This window comes from Papio anubis, chromosome 17, assembly GCF_008728515.1.
Source record: "Papio anubis isolate 15944 chromosome 17, Panubis1.0, whole genome shotgun sequence".
NCBI classification, from domain to species: Eukaryota; Metazoa; Chordata; class Mammalia; order Primates; family Cercopithecidae; genus Papio; species Papio anubis.
Window position 1 is genome coordinate 27,714,371 of NC_044992.1, and position 23,401 is coordinate 27,737,771.

General features: G+C 45.0%; 2 protein-coding genes and 1 pseudogene across 14 annotated transcripts in view; 2 read left to right on the plus strand and 1 right to left on the minus strand.

Annotated features, from left to right (window-relative positions):
* The window catches only part of LIG3 (DNA ligase 3), a 23,610-nt gene extending 21,745 nt beyond the window's left edge, over positions 1–1,865 (plus strand). For 4 of the 5 annotated variants that reach the window (XR_001896318.3, XM_009190102.4, XM_017950501.3 and 1 more), the window contains one exon: positions 820–1,865. Coding sequence is in view for 4 of the 5 variants with exons in the window: in XM_009190102.4 (XP_009188366.1) it covers positions 820–1,053 (234 nt within the window). In the remaining variant the exon portion in view is untranslated. The remainder of the gene's footprint in view (positions 1–819) is intronic. The other variant, XM_003912607.4, reaches the window with a different exon arrangement.
* On the plus strand, positions 1,801–5,830 carry LOC116270958 (annotated as a pseudogene). The gene has a single exon (XR_004179250.1). The product of XR_004179250.1 is annotated as an oligosaccharyltransferase complex subunit OSTC pseudogene (transcript).
* RFFL (ring finger and FYVE like domain containing E3 ubiquitin protein ligase) overlaps positions 5,344–23,401 on the minus strand; it is an 81,045-nt gene continuing 62,987 nt past the window's right edge. For 4 of the 8 annotated variants that reach the window (XM_003912609.4, XM_009190114.4, XM_009190113.4 and 1 more), the window contains 6 exons: positions 22,786–22,973; positions 17,811–18,221; positions 13,976–14,059; positions 12,829–13,039; positions 11,223–11,246; positions 5,344–8,387 (listed from right to left, as the gene is read on the minus strand). In XM_003912609.4, coding sequence (XP_003912658.1) covers positions 8,206–8,387; positions 11,223–11,246; positions 12,829–13,039; positions 13,976–14,059; positions 17,811–18,221; positions 22,786–22,965 — 1,092 coding nt within the window. In that variant the 5' untranslated portion in view covers positions 22,966–22,973 and the 3' untranslated portion in view covers positions 5,344–8,205. Of the gene's footprint in view, positions 8,388–11,222; positions 11,247–12,828; positions 13,040–13,975; positions 14,060–17,810; positions 18,222–21,595; positions 22,762–22,785; positions 22,974–23,401 lie in introns of those variants that run through there. The other 4 variants (XM_031657469.1, XM_009190116.3, XM_009190115.3 and 1 more) reach the window with 4 other exon arrangements.

A 23,401-nucleotide genomic window follows, 5' to 3' on the forward strand; every position in this document is an offset into this window, starting at 1 on the left:
GTATAGGCATGTGCCACCATGCCCAGCTAATTTTTGTATTTTTAGTAGAGACGGGGTTTCACCATGTTGGTCAGGCTGGTCTCGAAGTCCTGACCTCAAGTGATCCGCCTGCCTCGGCCTCCCAGAGTGCTGGGATTACAGGCATAAGCCACCGCACCTGGCCTCTTTTGAGCACTTTCTGATGCCAAGAACTAGGTTTAGTACTGGCTCAACTCTGGGGGAGCTGATGGCTCAAAGGGCAGATAGAGAAGTAAACATAATTTACACCCATGTCACTGCACCCCCACTCTCCCCACCGCCATCCAGGAGTAAGCATAGAAGTCTGACAACTCAGGTCCTGAACTCGGTCCCCAACAGACCTGTAGAAACCTTTCCCCTCTCTCTTCCCAGCCTGAAGTCCTTGAACCCATTGAGAGTAGTAAGCAGGACTCCTGACCCTTCAGTCTAGCAGGTTGTACAGAGTAGACTGCTTGGTCTCAGGGGACATCACTGAATCTGGGGGCACTGAGTCAGAGCCAGCTCTGCCTGCCCACCATGACTGGGTGGCTCTTACACACATATGCTCTTCCCATCTCCAGGTCCCAGATGTCAAGGCCCATCCCCTCTCCTTTTCCCCTAGGCAGGGATGGAGGGGCATGTCAGTCTTGTATAACTTGGAGTGACTGGAGGGGTGGGGTTATTGATGCATAGTGTTCCAGTAAACTCCTCTGCTTGTGTCCTAACTCTAGGCTCCCTCATTCTGTCCTGGGCTTATCTGGGTGAAGACCCATCTGTACCCAGTGTAGGTCTGACCCCACCGTGACCTCTCTGCATTTGCAGGTTCTGCTGGACATCTTCACTGGAGTGCGGCTTTACTTGCCACCCTCCACACCAGACTTCAGCCGTCTCAGACGCTACTTTGTGGCATTCGACGGGGACCTGGTACAGGAATTTGATATGACCTCAGCCACGCACGTGCTGGGTAGCAGGGACAAGAACCCTGCGGCCCAGCAGGTCTCCCCAGAGTGGATTTGGGCATGTATCCGGAAACGGAGACTGGTAGCTCCCTGCTAGGTTTGCTGTCTTCCCTCTCCCTCAGGCCATACTCTCCTTTACCATACTACTGGACTGGACTCAGGCTGGAGGCAGGTAGACACAGTATAGGGGGAATGGGGTTGCTTCTCCCAAACCCACCAGTTCTCCACGGTCTCTTCTGGACCAGGAATTAGTTGCTGTGGGTGCCACAACTGAAGTCAGTTTCTCTTGCTGGGTTTAAATAGATCTTTCAGGTCTGGGTGCTGGGTTTACCATCTTTTTGTTTTCTTTGAAAAGCAGCTTAGTTACCTTTTTTATAAATAAAGTATCTTGCAGTTGTCTTTGTCCTTTCCCCACCTACACCCCTAATAATTTCCCTAGAGATTAAGGAGTAAAGGCTGGGTTATGGCAGCTCTGTCCGCAAAGCCTTCTCTCCCGTCCTTGCCTGTTCCTTTGTACTTCCAGGCTCATTTTAAAGTCGTATTTAAAGGACTGCCCTCAGAAATGCTTCCATTTAGCAGAACTTGTGTTCGGCCGGACACCCTTTGCGAGGAACAAAGCCTCATGTGAAAGAAAACAAAATGAACTTTTTTGACTTTCTTCTCTGTGTTCTCCTATTACAGAGTGAGGATTCCCAGTTTGAAGGGAGGGGACTAGGGTCAGGTAGGACAATGGGGCCTTTATGAAGAAAGGGAAGTTACTTGGGTCACTCCTCTGGAGGGATAGAGGGCTCCAGGAAGATCTGCCTCCCCAAAACCTGGAAACAAGACTGTTCTTTAAGAATAAAAATCCACGTGGGGCTTGAGGCCAAGAACAGCCCTTGTTGCCACCAACGTGGAGACTTTGTACCGTGTCCCGTTCTTAGTGCTTGAGTGTCCCAGCCTGAAGCTGACTAAGTCACCCTGGCTGCACCTGCCAGCAGCCATGACTGTGTATGCTCTGGTGGTGGTGTCTTCCTCATGACTGGAGGAATAATTCTGTAATATTGTTGACCCCCCCCAAGTATTGGCTGATGAACGTGGGCGTCAAAGGCCAGTAGCTTTCTTGGCCTACAGAGTAAATGGACAGTATATTATGGAAGGACTTGCATCCAGCTTCCTGTTCACAATGGGAGGTTTAGGTTTCATAATCCTGGACCAATCGAATGCACTAAATATCCCAAAACTCAATCGATTTTTTTTTCTATTCATTGGATTCGTCTGTGTCCTACTAAGTTTTCTCATGGCTGGAGTATTCATGTGAATGAAACTGCCGGGCTATCTGATGGGTTAGAGTGCCTTTGAGAAGACATCAGTGCATACTGGATTTGTTCCTGTCGATGAAGTTTTACAGGCTGTACCAATCCTCCAATATGAAATGTGGGAAAGAAGGAAGAGCAGCAGTAAAAGAAATACCTAGCGAAAAACACAGGAAGCATATTGAAGCTTGGACTAGAATTTCTTCTTGGTATCAGAGAAACAAGTTTATCACAGTATTTTTTTTCCCTGCTGACCTATTGATAATACCAACAATGTTGAGTGGCATTTTTTTCTTAGTTTTTAATTTCTTAAAGAAAATATACTCCATATCTTCAAGAAAAAAAAAAAAAGAATAAAAATCCACACCTGAGAACAGATCCATACAACCTGCTTACAAAGAACAGCTCCTGTGCTACCTGAGGCTGATTTATTTGAAGAACAAAAGGAAGACAATTTAGTGTAAACAAGTGCTATTCAATGGAACTTTTTGCAGCAGTGGCAATATCCATAAATCTGCACTGTCCAACCAAACTAGCCACAGATAGCTGCTGAGCAATTGAAATGAAGCTAGCACAACTAAGGAACTGAAGTTCTTAGTTTAATTCAACTTCAAATGGTCACATGTCACTAGTGACTACCACACTGGACAGTGCAGGTATAGATGGAGCTCAAATCAGAGTCTTGAAACTTAATGGCTCTAACCTTAGGCAAGTTATGTAACATCTAAGCCTCAATCCCTCCAAGTAGAATGGGGATAGCCACTGCACCTAAATCATAGGGTTGTCCTATTGTCCTGAGCAACATTATGTAAAGCACTTAGCCCACAGCCTACCACATAGTTATCTAGAGTTGGGAACATCACCGCTGGTTTGCATGTCCAGACCCTACCTGGGAGAAGGGCCTAGCCTATGATTTTAGAACCCTCAGTTGCAGGTTTGCATGTTTCAGCTAACACTCCACTCTGAGTGCAGGCTCATCAGGACACCATACGGTTGTAAATTGGCTTCCATGTCCCAGTCCCGGCTTTTGAGGGTCAGTTCTCTCCTTATGAACAAATTAGCAGGCTCTGGGCTTGTAAGATCAAGGAGTACTGCACGACCGCCCCCGCCCGGCCCAGATTTGATCTGATTGACTTTGGCTTCCACCTACTGTTTAAAATGTGTATGTTGGAGTAGGGACAGCACAGGGGAGGGGGTTACTTTCCTGACTGTAGCCCAGGACATTTGGTGTTTTTGAATAGGCACCGTTCAGCCTGGCTTCAGTATTAGGAATAAGGTACTCTTTTTATTCCATCCTCTGTGGAGACAAAAAGCTGCTCCTCTTTTGAGTACTGACCTACATAGATTTCCATTTCTTCAGCCTCAGGCCAAACAACTGGACAGGGCAGCAGAACAAGACTGTCTCCTCAGGATCCTGCCAAAGGCACTGTCCTCTCCAACCTGGACCCAGCCCCACTTGCCCTTACTGGTTGCTTACACCCAGAGTGCACACTCACAGGAATGGGGCTCTGCTGGCTGCAGGTGATCATCTTGTCCCTTCTCTGCCTTAGTGTGTGTTATTGCCATTTCAATGTCAGTGGTTTTTTATGTATTTTCTTCCAGTCTTTGCTGCTGAGATCTGACTGTATATACTATTTTGTATCCTTTCATGTATTTCTTTCATATATTTCAATGCAACCCTCAACATCATCATCATAAATCTCTCCAGCAAAATGCTGGAGGCCTCCCTCTTCTGAACCTTTACATGCTGCTGGCTGGCATCAAGCAGAGGTCATCACTGGGCGCTGAACAGGTCAACTCCCTAGGGCAATGTGAGCAAAGTGTTGGGGCTCATCCTTGATCCTTTATGCCCTTTTGGCAAGATTCCTTTCTCAGTCACAGAGCAGATGGACACATAATTTTGTTCTCCCAGGGGCTGCATTCTTGGGAGTCTTTTCCCTGCGCCTTGGGCGCCTGGTCAGGGAGGTTTGTACAAGCCTGTGCACAACACAGCAGTCTGTCAGGAGGCTGGGCCAACCTTTTTTTTTTTTTTTTTTTTTTTTGTTAAACAGACTCTTGCTCTGTCATTCAGGCTGGAGTGCAGTGGTGCAATCTCAGCTCACTGCAACCTCTGCTTCCCGGGTTCACAAGCAATTCTCATGCCTCAGCCTCCCGAGTGGCTGAGACTTAACAGGCACACACCATCACTCCCAGCTAAGTTTTTGTATTTTTAGTAGAGACCGCGTTTCGCCATGTTATCCAGACTGGTCTCAAACTCCTGGCCTCAAGTCATCCACCCACCCCAGCCACTCAAAGTGTTGGGATTACAGGCATGAGCCATGGCACCCAGCCTGAGCCAACCTTTTCTGAGCCATAGTCCAACTGTACTACAGCTGTATCCAAAAGGTACCATGTATCTCCCAGGGTAACCTAAAGACCTAACTGGGCACACTAGCTGTCCTGATTCCTTTCCATTTCAGATCTTTAAGGCCCATCTCTTCTAGATCAGTGTAAATATCTGAACTTGGTGCTTCAACCCAATTGGTCTTGGGATTCATCCTTTTTCTACCCAGCTCTCATTCTCTTCTAGGCTATTCCATGGCCTCTTCCACATATTACATTTGTGGTCCTGGGCAAGTTACAGCAACACTGAGCATCTTGTCACTTCACCCAACCACAGGCTAATCCCAGGCCATGTGCACATCCCAGGATTAGCTTGTGGTTTATCAGTTATTTTGTCAATTTTTTGTTTGTTTGTTTGTTTGTTTAATACAGGGTCTCACTCTGTTGCCCCGGCTGGAGTGTGGTGGCAATCAGAGCTCACTGCAGCTTCAATCTCCTGGCTCAAGTGATCCTCCCACCTCAGCCTTCCAAGTAGTTGGGACTACCCACATGCACCACCATGCATGGCTAATTTTTTGTTTTTTTGGCTTTTTTGTTTTTTTAAGTAGACACGAGGTCTGACTACATTGCCCAGACTGGTCTCAAACTCCTAAGCTCAAGCAGTCTTCCCACCTTGGCTTCCTCAAGTGTTGATATTATAGCGTGAACCACTGTCAGGCTCTTTTGTCAGTGCTATCAACCTCTAACATCCTCACACCAGACAAGACAGGTGTCTGTATTAAAACTTTATTACAAAATTATAAAGCAGAGCTCTGTAACAAAATAATACACATTTGGGTTTGCTTCAACCTCCAAGTAAGTCTGAGAAAATCTTAATGTAAGCCACTTGAAGTAACAATTCACATCCAAGAAATTTCCACAAATTTATACAATGTATATTGAGCACTAGTTCCTGTACAGCTTACTCTTATTAGTTTGGATCCAACTATTCCAATGTATTATGAACCAGTCAGCTATCTGTCTTTTGAAACAAGTCTTAACTGAAATTTCAGAGCAATCAGCAAAAGCTACGGAATAATTGTAAGAATTAGATGTTTCCACGATAATTAAAACCAAGGATCCATGAGGGGCAGGAGGGAAGATTCAAAGATTTTAAAAAATTAAATTTTAGATCTTGGTTAAATATGAACTGGAATGGGATCCTGGAACTCCCAACTTTTATTTGGTGTAATAAAAATGATGCAAAAAAAAAAAAAAAAAAATCAGGGTTGTTTGACACCTTTTTTCCTAAAGGGAAACTTTCACCAAAAGGGGATAAAAGACTTAAAAGGCAAAATGAGTAAACGACCTCAGTTTTCATTCTTACTGAGGTTACTAACCAGCTATCGGTATATTATTTTCGGGTTGGAGGAGGAGGTAAGGCTTCAGCAGAGAAAGCAGGTTGTAAGTAGAGGGCCAGCTTCTGCCCTTAAGTTACTGCTAGATCTTAACTGAATTGCACATACATAGATCTGTTTTACAGAGGAACTGAGCAGCTGAATGAATGATCCTTTGCTAAATTGGTAGGCATTGTAAACGATAGTATTTACTGCCCATGAGAAAAGCAGAAAGGGATGTCTTCATGAGCAAATCTGATTCCCCCAACTCCTGCAAAGGCTGTGGTTCAGAATCAAATCATCCAGGACTTTGTATAATGTTGAGGTAAGTGGCCCAGTGTTCAGCTGACAACTACTTTATGCAGTTATTTCATTCCTCCAAAGGGGTTTAGTGGTTGGTGATGGAAGGAAAGCATAAATATATCTGTACCAATGTAATAAGTCCCTTTAGAGGTTTCCCTCTGCCATCCAGTGTCATGATTGGCTCTAGTCTCAGATTTTTCAGCTGCATGGGAGGGATAAGGGGTGGGAGTTGTCTGCCAAGGCATTTAGGGTTTGCATAGTTTATCCATTGGTAATGGGAAAACACTGCTCTCCTGATAATGTGTTTTGTGCTTGGCCACGCTTCTCCAGCAAACTCTTAAGCCCTCCAGCTCCTCTAGGGGTGTAAAGACTGTGAGGGCTCAAAAAAATCACTTACTCATTGTATGGTCCTTCCTAAAGAGCCTAGAATAAATGCTTTCTCCTCCTGGGTGTGGTGGCTCACGCTTGTAATCCCAGCACTTTGGGAAGCCAAGGTGGGCAGATCACAAGGTCAGGAGTTGGAGATCAGGCTGGTCAACATGGTGAAACCCCATCTCTACTAAAAATACAAAAATTAACCAGGTGTGGTGGCGGGCGCCTATAATCCCAGCTACTCCGGAGGCTAAGGCAAGAGAATTGCTTGAACCTGGGAGATGGAGGTTGCAGTAAGCCAAGACTGCACCACTGCACTCCAGCCTGGGCAACAGAGACTCTCAAAAAAAAAAAAAAAAAAAAGAAAAGAAAATGCTTTCTCCCTGACCTGCCCCCAAAAATCAGTAGGCTAGGAAAGGAAATGAAAGTAGGGTCTCCTTACTCCCCACCAACCTGGGAAATAAAGACTTGAACTGTCGACTCACAACAGAATCCAGTCTCATTCAGTACCTCCTGAAAGCTCTTAAGTGCTGTCTTAACGTTTGCTCTCCAGGAACTTTAAGAGAAGTCTGGCCAGAGAAGAGCACAGGCTCTTTGCCTAAATCTATTTCTTCAATGAGACCAAATTTAAAACTATCATGGATTAGGGAGGGATTTCATTCTCAGGGGAAAATGGCTTAAGACTCCTTCGAGTTAGGAAAAGGATCAGAAGCCAAGTCAATATTAAGCAGAAGGCCACTGCCTCCACCCATTGCGTCCCCTTTCCACATAAACTAAGGATGGTGCAAATCAGGTCCCAAGAGAAGCAGCAGCAGGGATTATGCACGCACTCTCCCTTGCAGACAGAAACAAATTTCCCAGCAGTTTGGGAGCCTGATGTTTTGTTGGCTCCCAGAGTTGGGTCAGGAGACCAGCAGCTTCCAATCCCAGCATTTAAGGAAGCAACTCTTAATAACTTTGAAATTTTTCTATAGCATTTGTGTTTCATTTCTCACAAAAGATAAGTTTACTGGTCTAAAATCTGTCCTAAGGACCACTATCGGTCTGGTAAACTAACATTTTTGGTCCAAAGAAATAAATGGATTTAGGCAGTGTAGCAAGAGACTTTAGCAAAGAGTTAAAGCACAGAAAGCTGGAGAGACCAGAAATTTAAATCCAAATGTGCTGGGCAGGAGGACTTCTGATTGATGAAACACATGGGCAAGCATTTCCCATGTGGGGAGGGGATGGGCTGGGTACAGGAGAGGGGGTGAAACTGTGTCTAGGTTCAGGGAGAAAGACAGGACCCAAGTTCTGGAAAGTTCTCTGTTCATCAGTTACCATCATCACTCCAAGATCACTGAACCAAGAACATACCCATGTGATTTATACAAGTTCCCACTGGCCTTGGGCTTTGTCAGCCAAGAGGTACACCCCTGTGGCAAGACAGGCATGCTCAGGGGTGACATGCATCTTGCTTGCCCTGGTCTTGGGAACACTGCAGTATTTCTACTAGCTTGCTCTTCTGCAAGCTGGCCAACCCTGAGCCCAGACACCCCAGGCTATTTCCCTGTAAGGCACTGAAGAAACCGGTGCAAGCTCTCAGGACCGGAAGACATGCACAGCTCGGATTACATACTGCCGGCAGATGGGACATTCATTCATGCGCTTGCCACACTTGGTACAGGTTACCATGTGGCCACACTCCAGCAGAACACAGTCAATGGGTGAGTCCATGCAGATCTTACACAGGTTCTCCTCCAAGCCTGATGGTACTGCTCCCCCTGTACAAACACACAGGGCAGAAAAAAAGGGGCAGAGGAGTAAGTGAGGAGACTGTCTTAAGTATATAGGGGTAACTGGGGGAGGGAGGTGGGAGATAACAGGTACACTGTGAACAAACTCCCAATGCACAGGCTTCCCTCAAATACAGCTCCTCCAAGGAAGCATTTCCTCAGTAACCAACTCGGGTTACTTGTTTAATCCACACTTCCTCCCCTCCAACAGGTATAGATTTGAAAAGTACAGTACTTGTGGATCAGATACATCCCAGAACATGAGAACTAAGACAAAGTTCTCAAAGCTTAAAAGAAATAATTTTCAGACAGCTAAGGCTATAATACAGTGAGTGTGTGAGTGGCACTTAGGGACTCATTATCCCCTGAGGCAGAACAGGCTAAAAAGATAAAACTGGTTCAGAAAAGTTTAGATAGAAATGGAACTGTGGTGAATGGTTCATTAAGGATCACATGGCTTATCTATAAACATATCCTCCATGTAATAAAGTCAAGGTTCATGGGGGACCCCTCTGCTATCTCACGAACTACTCCCAGGATTCCTAAGGAAACTTCCTGGTGGAGAAGCCTGGCAGAGATTATTGCTCCCTCTTTCTACCCCCACAAAACTTTTTTATACCCCCATGACTGCTTATCACATTGGATTAAAATTTTGAGTTTACCTACTTACTGCCCCAGTAGACTGTGAGCTCTTTAATTCTACATATTCAATCAATTTTTACAATTATATGCTTAGCATTTATTCCATGCTCCGAGGTTAGATACTCATCTTTGAAGCCCCCAGTGCCAGTCATATGGTAGGTACTCTAAATGTCTGATGAATGAACATCTTCCCAAGGGAATGACAACATCCCACATTTACTGAATGCTTACCGTGTGCTAGGCAGGGTCCTGAAAGCTTTGCATGTATTAACTCACTGAAACCTCACAAAAACTATGAAGTAGGACCTCTTGTTATTTTCATTTTATAGATGAGGCCAACCGGGGCAAAAAAATAAGTGGCTTACCCAAGGGCACACAGCTGCTAAGTCGAGGAGCCAGGATGCAAACCCAGGCAGGCTGGCCCCACAGCTCCTGCTCTAGAATGGCCTTCTGCCTAACTGCCCTAAGAGTATAAACTATCCACAGAGATCAACTGCCAAGTGCACAGAGTTCTCAATAAATGCTAACTGGCCTGTGTCACTAGCAGAATATACTGGGCATGACTAGTATCCTAGTAGAGCTGACCCAAACAGAAAAAGTCATGTTCAAAAGCCCAGCCATCTCCAACATGTCTTAAATTGTAGCCTGAAGTAGGTACCCATAAAAAGGAACTGATCTCACACAAGTCACCTCTACCATCTGGGGGTTGGCCACCCCATAGAGGAATTCTCCCTTATTGCATCTATACTTTCTCTTTTCTGGACTATTCAAAAGTTAAAAAATACTTCCCCTTAGCAGGTAGGCTGGATGTGAAAGGGAGTGAAACCTATTTGCCTCTTTTGAGGTGCTGTTGGCCCTAACAGAAGTTTAGAGACTACAAATACCTAAGATGAGTGGGAATAATTTATAATTTTCAATTACTCATTCTCTGAGGAGTAACAACAAACGCATTAACTCAGCTGTCAGCATTCTCCCAGGGAATCAGACAAAGAAAGGAAGCACCAAGTAGATCAGCCTGATCTTGGTACCAGGTGATGCTGGGGGGCGGGGTGGTGGGGGTAGGTCTAGAACTCCAAATGGTTTTGGGGAATTGAGAAAAGCTCAGCTGTTTTTTATGTCTGATGCCCATTCTGAGCAAAAGGCCATTTTACTAAATAAATTTGGGAAGTCTTCTGAAATAGTTTTAAAATGCTTGCAGGCTAGTCCAAGACTACTCTAAGAACGTTCTCTTGGGAGGGAGTTCACAACCACATACCCTTGAGGCTTTTTGAAAACACATAGCATATTTCAGAATGTCCCCACAGATGGTCAGGAGTTCTGCAGTGTGTTCTGGGAGTACCTGAGGGCCCAGCGTGGTCTTTAAGTGAATGGCAGCTGAGCTGAGATATATAGCTTATGCCCAGAGAGTAGCACATGTGTTAGCTCCAGAGTAGCTCTAACCATTACCGGCCCTGTACAAACAGGGCTGTCTTAGGTCACCACCCTTTCTTTGTGGTTAGTACCAGAAGCTGCTAAACACCCTGATTCCCCAGAAGGTGCACACAGAGACCCTCCCTACTCAGACCAGAACTGAACACACCAGGATTTTTTAAAAATGAGCTGAGTGTGATACATGCCACCCCTTCTCTGTTTTAGTGGAGACATACACATCAGTCAGGCTACCCCTGATATGCTCCACGCTGCTTCCTACACAGGGAGCACAGAGAATTTCTTTTTTTTTTTTTTTTTTGAGACGGGATCTCACTCTGTCGCCCAGGCTGGAGTGCAGTGGCGCGATCTTGGTTCTCTGCAAGCTCTGCCTCCCGGGTTCACGCCATTCTCCTGTCTCAGCCTCCAGAGTAGCTGGGACTACAGGCACCCACCACCACGCCTGGCTAATTTTTTTGTATTTTCAGTAGAAACGGGGTTTCACCGTGTTAGCCAGGATGGTCTCAATCTCCTGACCTTGTGATCCACCCACCTCAGCCTCCCAAAGTGCTGAGATTACAGGCGTGAGCCACCATGGCTGGCCTCAGAGAGAATTTCTAAAGATGGTGAGAGGCCCCCTGGGTCTCTGTGAGTTTCCCACACACCCTCTCTCTGGAGGCTGAAATGCTCAGAATTCTTAAGACTACTAAAGGGATTGGGGTTGAAGAGGACAAAAGAGCCTAAACCCATTCCCAAACAGAAACAACTACATACCATTTTGGTCTTCGGCACCACTGACTGAAAAGGAAAGAGAAGGATGTCTGAATAGGTGATGGCATGATGGTACAAACAAAGTCTCTTACTGCCCTGACATCGTTTCTGAACTCTTACCACTCCCTGCTGGGAACCAGGCTTGCCAAGAGCCTAAATGGACATCAGCCCTCTTTACTCACTATACATGCTCAGAACTCACACAAAGCATCTGATCTGTTTGGTTTTTTTTTTGAGATGGAGCCTCACTCTGTTGCCTAGGCTGGAGTGCAGTGGCATGATCTTGGCTCACTGCAACCTCTTTCTCCTGGGTTCAAGTGATTCTCCTGCCTCGGCCTCCCAAGTACCTGGGGACTACAGGCACATGCCACCACTCCCAGCTAATTTTTTGTTTTTGGTGGAGACGGGGTTTCACCATGTTACCTAGGCTGGTCTTGAACTCCTGATCTCAAGTGATCCACCTGCCTCAGCTTCCCAGAGTGCTGGGATTACAGGCATGAGCCATTGCACCCTGGTCTACTCTTAGAAAAATGTATTCCATCAGTTTGCACAAACTGCCAAGTAGAAGGATACTTTATATGCGCAATATGCTTTTCTATTTTGAAGCCAGCAATAAAGTCAAGAAAGAATGAACTATCTAGCTGTTTCAGTCAGTCAGGGAATCTGGATAAAATTCCCACGTGGAGTCATCTGTTCTGTTCCCCAGGTCCTGACAACTCAAGAGAAGACTCTTGAAACAATCCCAAAGGGAAAACAGACAGTAGTCCTCAGTCTGTAATCAGGTGAAGAGTCAGTCAGATGTCCCCTAACACTGATAAATTTGAGCTACTGGTAGAAGACAGCCTGAAATCTGACTTCGACCACTCTTACCAAGCAAGGAATCAGTATGTTGCTCTGTAGGAACTGAATCATTTGGGGATGGGAGGAAAGGAGAAGATTCTGTGGTGAAATAATTTCAGGAAATGCTAAGTTCAAAACAGCCAAAACACATTTCTCTTCTGCAGGACTTCACTGCCTTTAATATAAAAATCTACCATAAATCAGTAATGAAGATACAGTATGAGGTATTTTTCCCTGAACTCATTTAACCACAGACCCAGATATTTTCCTGGGCATCTGCTGAATGATACAGTGTAAAATGCCCTGGGAAATGAACAAAAGGAAAAGCCCAAGTGCAGACAGAACATATACCTTCTCCTACTATGTATGTAGATTCATTTTCTACCTCCCAAATCTTCAGAACAAGCATTCTTATGCTAAGGTAAGAAAACTTACAAGGTGGTGGTGAGTAGGGAGGGGATAGCATATGGTGAGAAAGGCTATGGACTTAGACCAGAAAATTCTCAGTTAAAACTGGGCTCTATGGTAAAAGGGTGATGCTAATAATGTCTATTTCATAGGTTGCTCTAAGGAATAAATATATGCAATGCTTAATCTAGTTTTGACACTCAACCACAAATGACAGCTATTATTAGATGGTGCAGATATGTAAGGTGTCTCCTTCCATGGCTAAAAGTGTGGAAACTGAGTCAAGTCAGTGCCATCAGGCTTTGGAATGACAGCAAACACTTCTGAGCTCTGTATAGCTACCATGCAGATAGCCCCTCACCCAGGTGCTGGAGTCCTTTCTGATCCTTGTATAGCCGAGTCACTCTCTCCATCAGCTCCCACTTCTCACAGCAGCCCTTGTAGTTGACAAAGTTGCGAGCCAAGATCTCTTTCAGCTGCCGCACTGTCAGGCCTTCAATGTCCTCCAGGTCAGTCAGGTCAGACAGAGAGGCCCTTCGGCCTGGGACGAAGCTGTCCTCTGAGTCAATAGACTGCAATGGCAAAGAAGAGATCAGTGTGCTCAGCTCTTACCTCCTCAAGCTGTTTCTCCAAGGACCCCAAAGCACTCACCACATCATAATTTCGGTGACTGACCTCATGAAAGGTAGGAACAGAGACAGGATGAGTACCTGGCATGGGGCTCTGCATTGCAAAATTTACTAGAATCTCTTCCTGACCCATGATTCTGTGCTTAGGAGCAAACAGACACAGACCAACCAATCAGTGTGACACAGTACTAGATAGAAGTATGGTAGAAGGAGCGCTGGTTTGAGTCATATGACCCTAATTTTGAATCTTGACTGCTCTGCTGGTTAATGCTAAATAATATCCAGCAAGTTGCTTACCACTCTGAGCCTGTTTGCCCCTCCATAAAGGGGAGAGAGCAGTCATACCCCACAGGGTCCTGTAGAGGTTAAATATGGCTGCACATGAAACCCAGCATGGTGCTGGCCCTTCTCCCCTGGAGACTTCTACTTGCCCACAAGAGGCACATTTCCCTGGCAAGTACTCCTCTGTACACAATCTTGGCCACAGCTCCCTGGTCTGTGCTCTGGACTGGCCCTGCCTGGTTAATTGTCTGACCTCCTTCCCTTGACAATGGCTACAGTGTGCTAGAAGCAGGAGAAAAGAACAAGATTTTCACAGCGGCAGCACAAGCCTGCCCTCTGGCAGCTCTTGGAAAGTCAAGAGACTGGAAATATAATGGGCCATGAGGCTTCTCAGTCTCCACTATGACCTCACAACTCCTTATAAACACACTGACAGCTTCACAAGTTAACCTGGAACACTAACACTAAACCCTATCCCAAAAATATAATTTCGGAAGCACTATCATCACACATTTATTCTCTCTCCACCCGAAGAGGTTCCTAAGAACACCAGTGAAAGAGCAAAGGTGAAGACACAGACCCGAGCAGAGGCCCCACCTGGGTCTCATCCTCAGCAGGTGCTCTGGCCACGCTCTCCAGGTAGACGGGTTCCTCTTGATCCTGAGACACATGGCCATTGGCCTGTGGGAAGAGAAAAGTAACATCACATCTAGAGATGTCCCAGAGATCTGCATAGCATGGGCCTCTTTTCAACTCACACAATGTCCACAATGTATTCCCATCACGCCCAGAAATCCGGAGCCTCTTAGAGCATCATTACAAAAGCCTGCTCTCTCATACCAACTTTGTCAAGCAGAGAAACAACACAAATACATTTCAATAGACAAAGCTGCCCTCTAGAACAAAATTGCATTAATTCTGCACACACCAGGATGGCAGTAGCCACCACTCACCATCAATTTAATCTCAGCTTGAGCAACACAGGTGAAGGGAAGGTCACTGTGTCCATTCCGCTGCTGGACTGCTCTCTATCTGGCATCAAGGTTTTTCTTGACACTGATCCAAAATTGCCATCCCTATCCCTGGTTCTGCTCCTCAAACCATAGTCTGCTGGGTTTTGTTTTGTTTTGTTTTTTCCCCAAACTGTTTATACCATGTTTTCCCCTCCTTCACACTAAATCTCCCTGGCTTCCTTATCTGACAGTGATGGGACAAAGTTTCCAGACCATCACCACCCTAGTCTCTTTTCTGCCTAGTAACTACTCTCACATTCTGGAAATGTGTTTCCATGTTGAGCACACTATTATTAAGTGCTATGTCTAGACCTAGTCAAAGAATATTTTAATGTATCTAAGAATCTATTAGCCTAATACTATAAAACACTGCCTATGCTTATAGAATTTCATTATGCTTAGAATTTTCACTTCTCAAAAGGTTCCTCCTGAGTACTCCTTTAGGAGGTTTGGCCAAAGAGTAGGCAGAACTGTGAGCCTCCTAATTCCATCACCATTTAAGCTACAAACCCCTCAAGTAGATCCTCTTCACCCACTACTCCCTGCATGCAAAGGGCCTGCTGTGAGCTCAGAGCAAAGAGGTGTCTGAGCTCACAGGCCTTTTCCACCAGATTCTGGGGATGCCAGTGAAGGGACAATCTGGGAAACCAAAGTCACCCACTGACCCCAGCCACTCATCCCACATTAGGATGCATAATATGAAGCTAATCAAGAGGAGGCAACCAACTGCAATGGAAATGAAAAGTAGAAATAACAAAATGCCAAGTGAAGGCAAGATCAAATGCATAGTACACATGTATAGGGATGGATCCAAATCAATGTCTTCATCAACAATGTTTTCTCTTAGCTTACTCTAGGTCCTCACTGGTCTCTCAGGCAGTGTCACCTTGGAATTACCCTGGAATCCTTCAGAGCCTAACCTGTTCCTAAGTAGATATCTTTCAGATGTCCTGTTTCCTAGAAAGAGAAACGACCTCATGCTGCAAAGCATGCTCTTGTCTTTCCAGTTTGCCCACTGGTTAAATAAAAATCCGAAACTAGTATCTGTCCACAGTTGTGCTTATTGTATACCTTCCTTGCCTAGCAACTATTGATTGCTAGGGCACTAAAGGTAGAAGAAAGAACTCTGGTTGAGCAAGTATTATAAGGAAATTGACATTCTAGGTGCAGCTCACTTGTGAACTTGTCAGACAGCACTGCGTAAGTTACTTAATTCTTCCATGCCTGTTTTTCCTGCTTGCAAAGTGCAGCTCTCACCAGAACAGCGGATGTAAGCAGACATTAAGGTCTCCTGAAAATCTCAGAGGAAAAGTACCCACTTAGATCTTGTATGTAGGGTCACCTTTAGGTGCAATCTGGAAATTTCTGGTTAATGACAGGAAGCTTATAATCTTTCATTGAAAAATCTACCTGAAGGTTTGGTTGGTTTTTTGTTTTTGTTTTCTGAGACAGGATCTCACTCTGTTGCCCAAGCTGAAGTGTGGTGGCACGATCACAGCTCACTGCAGCCTCGACCTCCCAGGCTTAAATGATCCTCCCACCTGAGCCTCTTGAGTAGCTACAGGTGCCCACCACCACGCCCAGCTAATTTTTGTATTTTTTTGTAGAGACAGGGTTTTGCCATGTTGCCAGGCTAGTCTCAAATTCCTAGGCTCAAACGATCCGCCTGCCTCAGCTTCCCAAAGTGCTGGGATTACAGGCATGAACCACCATGCCCAGCCAAGGTCCTTTACAGAAAAAGAATTCCTCAAGTTCTTTTCCTAGCTCCTTATACACAGAGTGCTCACAAAACACACACACACACACACACACACACAAGCAAAGGGAAGAATGTATAGTAGGAGTTAAAATCTGTCTAGCAGACCAAGAGTCAGAGCTTAGGAAAGAGTTAAAGTACAGCTGTGGAGAAAAACATGCTCAGGCCAAAAAGGGAGTTAAATGATTTTACTGCAGTTAAATTATGCTATCACATTGGCCTTTATGCCTCAGTGCTTGTCCAGAGCTGAATCAGGGGGCCCAGTCCTGGCAAAGGAAGTGATCATAAACAAGCAGCAGCAGCCATCCACATCATGTGTAGGAACTAACAGCACTAGCACTATACCAGCTGTAAGTGGCTCAGAGCTCTTTCAGACATGGTATCACACATTCAGATCTCTCAAGATCCTGGCAAGATCAAAAGTGGTCTGTGATTACTAACCCCATTTCATTGTTGTAGGCTCAACGTTTGCCCAAGGGGACCAAGAAGTCAGTGACAAAAGGGGATGTGGAAATTAGATCTCGTAGTTCCTAATTCCCCCATATTGCCCAAGCCCTATATCAAGGGTCCCCAACCCCTGGGCCACAGACTGGTACTGGTCCATGGCTTGTTAGGAACCCAGATGCACAGCAGGAGGTGAGTGGCTGGCAAGCGAGCATTACTGCTTGAGCTTCGCCTCCTGTCAGATAAGTGGTGGCATTAGATTGTCCTAGGAGTGTGAACCCTGTTGTGAACTGCGCATGCGAGGGATCTAGGATGCATGCTCCTTGTGAAAATCTAACTAATGCCTGATGATCTGGGTGGAACAGTTTCATCCTGAAACCAAGGCGCCCCAGTCTGCGGAAAAATGGTCTTCCAAAACCAGTCCTTGGTGCTAAAAAGGTTAGGGACTGCTGCTATAAATAACAGAGTCACTAAGGCACTTCTGCAACATCACCACTTCTTATACAACAGTTATGTCCACTGGCCTCACTCTAATCCAGGAGTTAGCTGGTCTACGTGTCCACCTTCCCTCTTCTGGGGGCTTTTTGAGAGAGTGTATTACTCATTTCTGTACTCCCCAGGCCTGGGTCATGATTCAGTTGATGTGCTGCTCTTAGCTTCCAAGCCCCCCAGGATAATGAAGAAGCAGCATACAAGTACAGCATGCCAACTACTCCTGCTTCCAGTCAGTGACTGGTAAGAGAAGCAGTGTCTTTGTCTGTTTCCCCACCCTTCCTTGCCTCCATATAGCCCTTTGCTTTCCTATATTCCTTGTGATGGTTACTAAGGAACTAAGTTCCCAATCCAGCCAATGAAGACCGGAACAAAGGAATTAAGTTGGAAGACAAATTGGACCAGAACTAAATCTGATGGCTTAATGGTTATTTTTCTCAAAATATTTCTGGAATGATGAACTTTAAAAAAATGTCTAACTAGGATATGTGTGTATTAAAAACAAAAAGCAAACAAAAAAATTTGGTACTGTGCATATCATCTCTGAAGAAAGCCAAAACATGAGTCTGATGCCCAGAAAACACTTGGCGCACCAGTAGTCAGAAAGGCTTCACATAATCAAGACACTTAGCCTTATACCCCATTCTCACAACACAGGCAGGAGAAGAAAATGAAAATGAGCCCTCAAACTGGCATGGACTGGCAAAGACTACAAATGGGCCCTTACCTGCTGATTCTCCTGAACCTGGGCTGGGGGAACAGAGGTGGCTTGTGCAGATGAAGAGGGGAGGTTGGGTGAGGTAGGTGGAACCATGCTAGAGTGAGGCTGGGTCAGGAAGGCCTGCTGCTCAGGAAAGTCTGGGGACAAGGTGGAGGCATGAGTCCTGCCCTCCTGGGAGATTATAGGCTGCTGGCCAAGGACCAAGAGCACCAGCTCTTCTTTCTCCCGGCACATTTCGGTAGAGATGTCATGGAGGCTGAGATAGTCCCTCAAGTCCTTCACCTTCATCTTCATGAGCTCCTCTCGCTGAAAGGCTGTAGCTCGAAACCGTTGGCAGAGAAGGCAGAGGCGGGGCCCATTCCCCACTTGGCTCGAACAGGTCATGCAGAAATTTTTCTTACAGTCCAAGCAGGTCTGCTGCTTAGAGGAAGAGACACAGGAAACCATGTCAGCTTGAGAGAACAAGACAGAGAGTGAGATGGGAGCTTCAGAGCTGCCAAGCCCAGCAGGATCTCCTCCAGTCATTCTTACTTTTACTAAGCTCTCTCACATAACTAAGGGTGCAAGCCACTTTCAGATTTTAGATTAAAAGCCACTCAGGGGTGGCAGACCTCCAGTGTGTATTGTGTATATCCATGTACAGGACACTTCACGTTTATTATTTAATTTGAGGCTTACTTTATTTATTGACGAAGCACCTGAGGTATTAATCAAGACTACCAGCTTTAGAATCAAAAAGTTCTGCATTTTTATTAAGCCTCCCCTCCCTTATTTCTTGCAGTATCACCTTGGGTGTGTAATTTAGCCTCTCTGTTGCTCAGTTTCCACATCTGTGAAATGGGGTTGATAACAGTATCTACCTCATGGGGTGGTTGTGAAGATTAAGAGAGAATTCATTTAGCATATCTAACACAAAATGAGTCCTCAACAAGTGTTAGCTGTTTTATTATAGCTAGGAAATATTAGCTAACGGTGAGAGCCAGGATTCAAATCCTAAACTATAATTATTTCTGCATGAAGGTTATGGTGGTTGTTACAATTAATATTAATTTACTGAAGTGCTTCTATATGCTAGCTTGTCATTTAATTCGCAAAGTAGGTATTAGTGTTCTTCCCTGATCCACAGACAAAGCAACCCAGGCTTAGGGAGATCAACTACTGTATTCAAGGTCAGGCAGTAAACAGGAGAGCTGGGATTCACACTCAAGGTCTGTCGGAGGCTAATGCTCATGATCACATTCTTCCCACCAGGCCATGCTGCAGAGCTTAGTTCCATTCAAGCACGGAACAGTTCTGAGTCAAGGGCCTGGCTTCCCATCTCCAAATTCCCCACCCACTGCCCCATCGACATAGGCTCCCCACTCCAGGAAGGTCCACTCAGAGTGCTGGGAACCCAGTGGTGCTTACGACCATATCCAAGACAAATATTTAGATAGCAACAGGAGACCGTCTGGACATCAGGGTACTCTTGTTACTGAAAGCACAGAGTGTCTCAGTTAGGCAACGGGCGCCTGATGGGCAAGCTGGTACTGCCTGGCAGCAGCTACTCTGGCAGTCACTGACAACACACGAAGGCTTACTCAGCCCACAGGAAGCAATCCTCAGCCTCTCACCCCACAGGCTGAGCAAGCACAGTGACATCTGGCTGAGCTCTGTTCTGGCCAAGAGCATGTCACACCCCCAAAAAGAGAGGTAATTCCTGAGCACACTGGGATTGGCCTCGAGGGCACCCTCACTAATCCTTTAAAGAAGTTAAAAACTTTTCATCCTGTGTTGACTTAAGTAGTAACTTAAATATTTCTGGTCCATCTTTTCAAAATATAGAAAGCTGTTCAAGCTAAAAAAGAATGCTTAAGAGACAAGATTCTCATAGTCAAGATCATAGACACTCTGGACTGAAGTAAATGTCTGCATAGTTAAGACAGTTATATGTTTTGTCTAAGTATCATTCATATAGTAAAAGGAAAAGAAAATAATATTTACCACCCAGTTTTGGCTATTAAGACTTAGAAGGCATTGCAAAGGGACATATATCAAGCTCCCTAATTCTCCACACAGTTATAACCAAACAATACACTGTTCAGAGACAGACTTAAAAGGATGCATGGCTGCACTAGCAGTGTAACGGTGTTGGCACCAGTAGCCACGCAGGCAGAAAATGGATGTTTTCAGGTATTTGGGGTTCATTCACATCTAAAGCTTTTCTATTGGGAAATGAAGTGTGCTTAGGATGACTGAGACTGAAACAAACAGGCTTCAATGTCATAAACCTGTGGGCCTGACATGGAATATTACTTAAGTCAATGCAGTTTGACAAGACCTAGCTTGACACAATTATAAAGCCTGCATTGCTCAATCAGCCAGATCCAAACAACTCTCTATTCTTTCTTCAAATGTGTGTGGCTTGTTGGATGCAAGATCAGAATGCAGACAGCAACCTAGCTTCTATACACCCACTGGCTCACAGGGGACTCTGAAATAAGCTGGCATCTGAAACACACCCTACAGGAACAGGATAGGGCTTGAGGCTAAAACCCCAGTTTGCAGTGGAAGGAGAGAACAAGAGGAAAGGAAAAAAGGGCTGTCAACAAATGCAGGCAGAATAAGCAAAGGACACACTTATGTATAAATTATACCAAATGGTTCAAAACAACTGAGTAACCAGGTAGTATGAAAGATGAATTAGTGGAGGCAACCAACGTGCCTGCAGAAATGCCCAGAGTGCACTGAGATATCCAGCATCACAGAACTGGCCATGGCACCTCAGGTGGGCACCATCCTTCAAGGATGCTGTGTGCAGGGCTCTGCTGGCTCCCGTTTGCCAACTGCCCTTCCCTTGCTCCTACTCCCTCCCACCCCTATTCCCTGGAATATGGGAAATATTACATGAGAGAATGTATATAAAACGTTAGCACAAGGTAGATGCTCCAGAAAAGGTAAAACAGTCACCTTTAATTTCTTTTCCCCTTACCGGCACCTAAGACCCAGTCCTCTCTTAACACTCTGAGATCTGAATATCACTTCCATGGCTCCAAGCATAACCTCCTCCTCCAACTGGTCCAACTAAAGAGGCTGGGTGCCAGACCCCCTCCAAAACTGTCGGTCACAGCTAAACCATAGAGAGGTATTACCAATAGAGGTGGGGTATTTGGCTTGTGGCAAAATTACAGTCTGCCATTTCTCTTTAGGACTGAAAACTCAGGGAATGCAAGGGCCACATCTTCCTTATGTTCTCTCTATAAAGTCCTGAATGTTATCTGTGCTTTGCACCCAGAAAGCAATCAGAAAATACTGACCATAATGAAGAAAAAGGAAAAGAAAAAGACAGTAGGATCCATGTAATCATTTCAATTCAAGCACTTCTAGAAAAAGACATTTTGAAAGCCCCTGGCTGTTAAATGCCAAACCCTTAAGATAAGAATGCTGATCCACTTAAGCATGAAATTACAAATGAAAAATTCTCATAGATGAAAACACCCTTAATATTCACAAAATTCGCTGTAAATTGCACAAAATTAATTCATACTTTTGTAGCAAGAAAATATTGTACCAATAATCATCTTTTACCATCCAAACTGGAATTTTTCTTCCCCTCACAGAAGCTCTTCTTGTTACACACACTTTTCTTTTGTCACATTGTATAGTGTGCACTGTCCTCACCTCCCTGTGTGACTGCAAGCTCCCTGTTAAGCAGGAATGACCTTCTTCATCTCTGCCTCCCTAACCCAGGCAATTCCTGATACACAGTAGATATTCAGTAATTCATTTTCCAATAAATAAGAAAAAAACACCTTATTTTAATCATTGCCTTGCTTCTCTAGGCACCCAGGCCTATAACTGTCATCTTCTACTCGACATGCCGAACGTCTTCTGGAGGGGGCTTTGGAATCAAGGACCTGGGTTTGAATCCCGGCTCTGTCATTTAATAACTATGTGATCTTGAGCACTACTGAAGTCAAGGGAAAAGAATGAGTATTTTAATATCTCTCATGCTATTTGTCAGGAATTTAACACATTCAATGTTCTTCTTAAATTTTAAACCCTGAGCCCTAGTTTCTCATATGTAAAATGGGATTTGGGAGATTCTAAAATGTATATCATAGCTATTGTGCGGATTAAATGAAATAAAAAAAAATTTAAATTCCTTAAACAGTCCTTTGCACATAGCAGATGGTTTAAAAGTATGATTTCCTCTCAAATTTCGCATGATCACCATTTTAACATCATATCCTATCACTTATTCTGGGCTGCAAACTTCCCATTCTGCAGAAAAATGCAGAATGCAGGAGTTCTTTATCCAGGTGAGGGTTTACCTTCTGCCCTAGTCCTGCTTGATCACAGATAACTCACTGTCTCTGGAAGAGGGTGCACACCTAGACACCATAATCCAGCCAGTAATTTTACTTCCAGCTCACTCATTTGGGAAGCATGGCTCCCAAGCATTTCAAATGAAATCTGCTACAGTAAATAAGCTCCAGTCTTTGTTATGGTCCTAATGTATCTGAGTCATCCTTAACATTGTTTTTGATAAAAAGAACAAGTTAATCTGCAATCAGGTCTTTTGTGATGGTGGCTAATGAAGTAAATAACATCAAGTGCCTACGACATTCTAAGCATTGTGCTAGGCACCCTTCATGGCTTTCTTGTCTCACTTTATTCCCACAACACTGAAAGATGAGGACAACAATCATCCCATTTTATAACAGGGAAACTGAATCTCAAGAGAGGTTAAATCATATAGCTAGTAAGCAGCAAAGCTGATAACTGAATTCAGGTCTACTGACTCCAAATCTATGCTGACATGCTTTGCTTTTGCTTTTACTTGGTTAGTTCTTCTTGAACATTTTTGTGAAAGGGACAGGTCTGGGTCACCAGCATTACACAGGGAAAGGCAAGGTTGCAGGCACTCAGAGGGGTCAGCAGTGCTTGCCCATGGTCCATAGGCTGCAGTGGCAGAGCAGGCCAAGAAGTCAGCACTCACCTTCCTGGCTGTGCTTGCAAAGTGAGCCCCACAGGACTTGCAGCTTGGTTCCAGGCCTGTTGGGGAAGGGAAGGAGCTGTACCCAGGGTTGGAATAGGCCTGCATCCTGGCTCCCTGGGGTGGTGGGACCTCTTCAGGCTGTCCATCCAGGCAGAACCAGTTGCAGCAGGTTGCCCACATGATAAAATCTGGTGCAAGGGAGGAAAGGGGAAAAGGTCAGAGTTAAGATACACCTCTACTGTCCTTTTGATGTCCGAGAGCACAGGTGAGCAGTGATACTCAATCCACACATGCCACCAAGGTAGAGGGGTGGATGTGTTTTCAAGGATCACAGATTTCTTTTTTTTTTTTTCTCCCGAGACAGAGTTTCGCTCTTGTTGCCCAGGCTGGAGTGCAGTGGTGTGATCTTGGCTCACCGCAACCTCCGCCTCCTGGGTTCAAGCAATTCTCCAGCCTCAGCCTCCTGAACAGCTTGGATTACAGGTGCCCGCCACCATGCCTGGCTAAATTTTTTCTATTTTTAATAGAGACAGGGTTTCACCACATTGGCCAGGCTGGTCTCAAACTCCTGATGTTGTGATGGGCCCACTTTGGCTTCCCAAAGTGCTAGGATTAA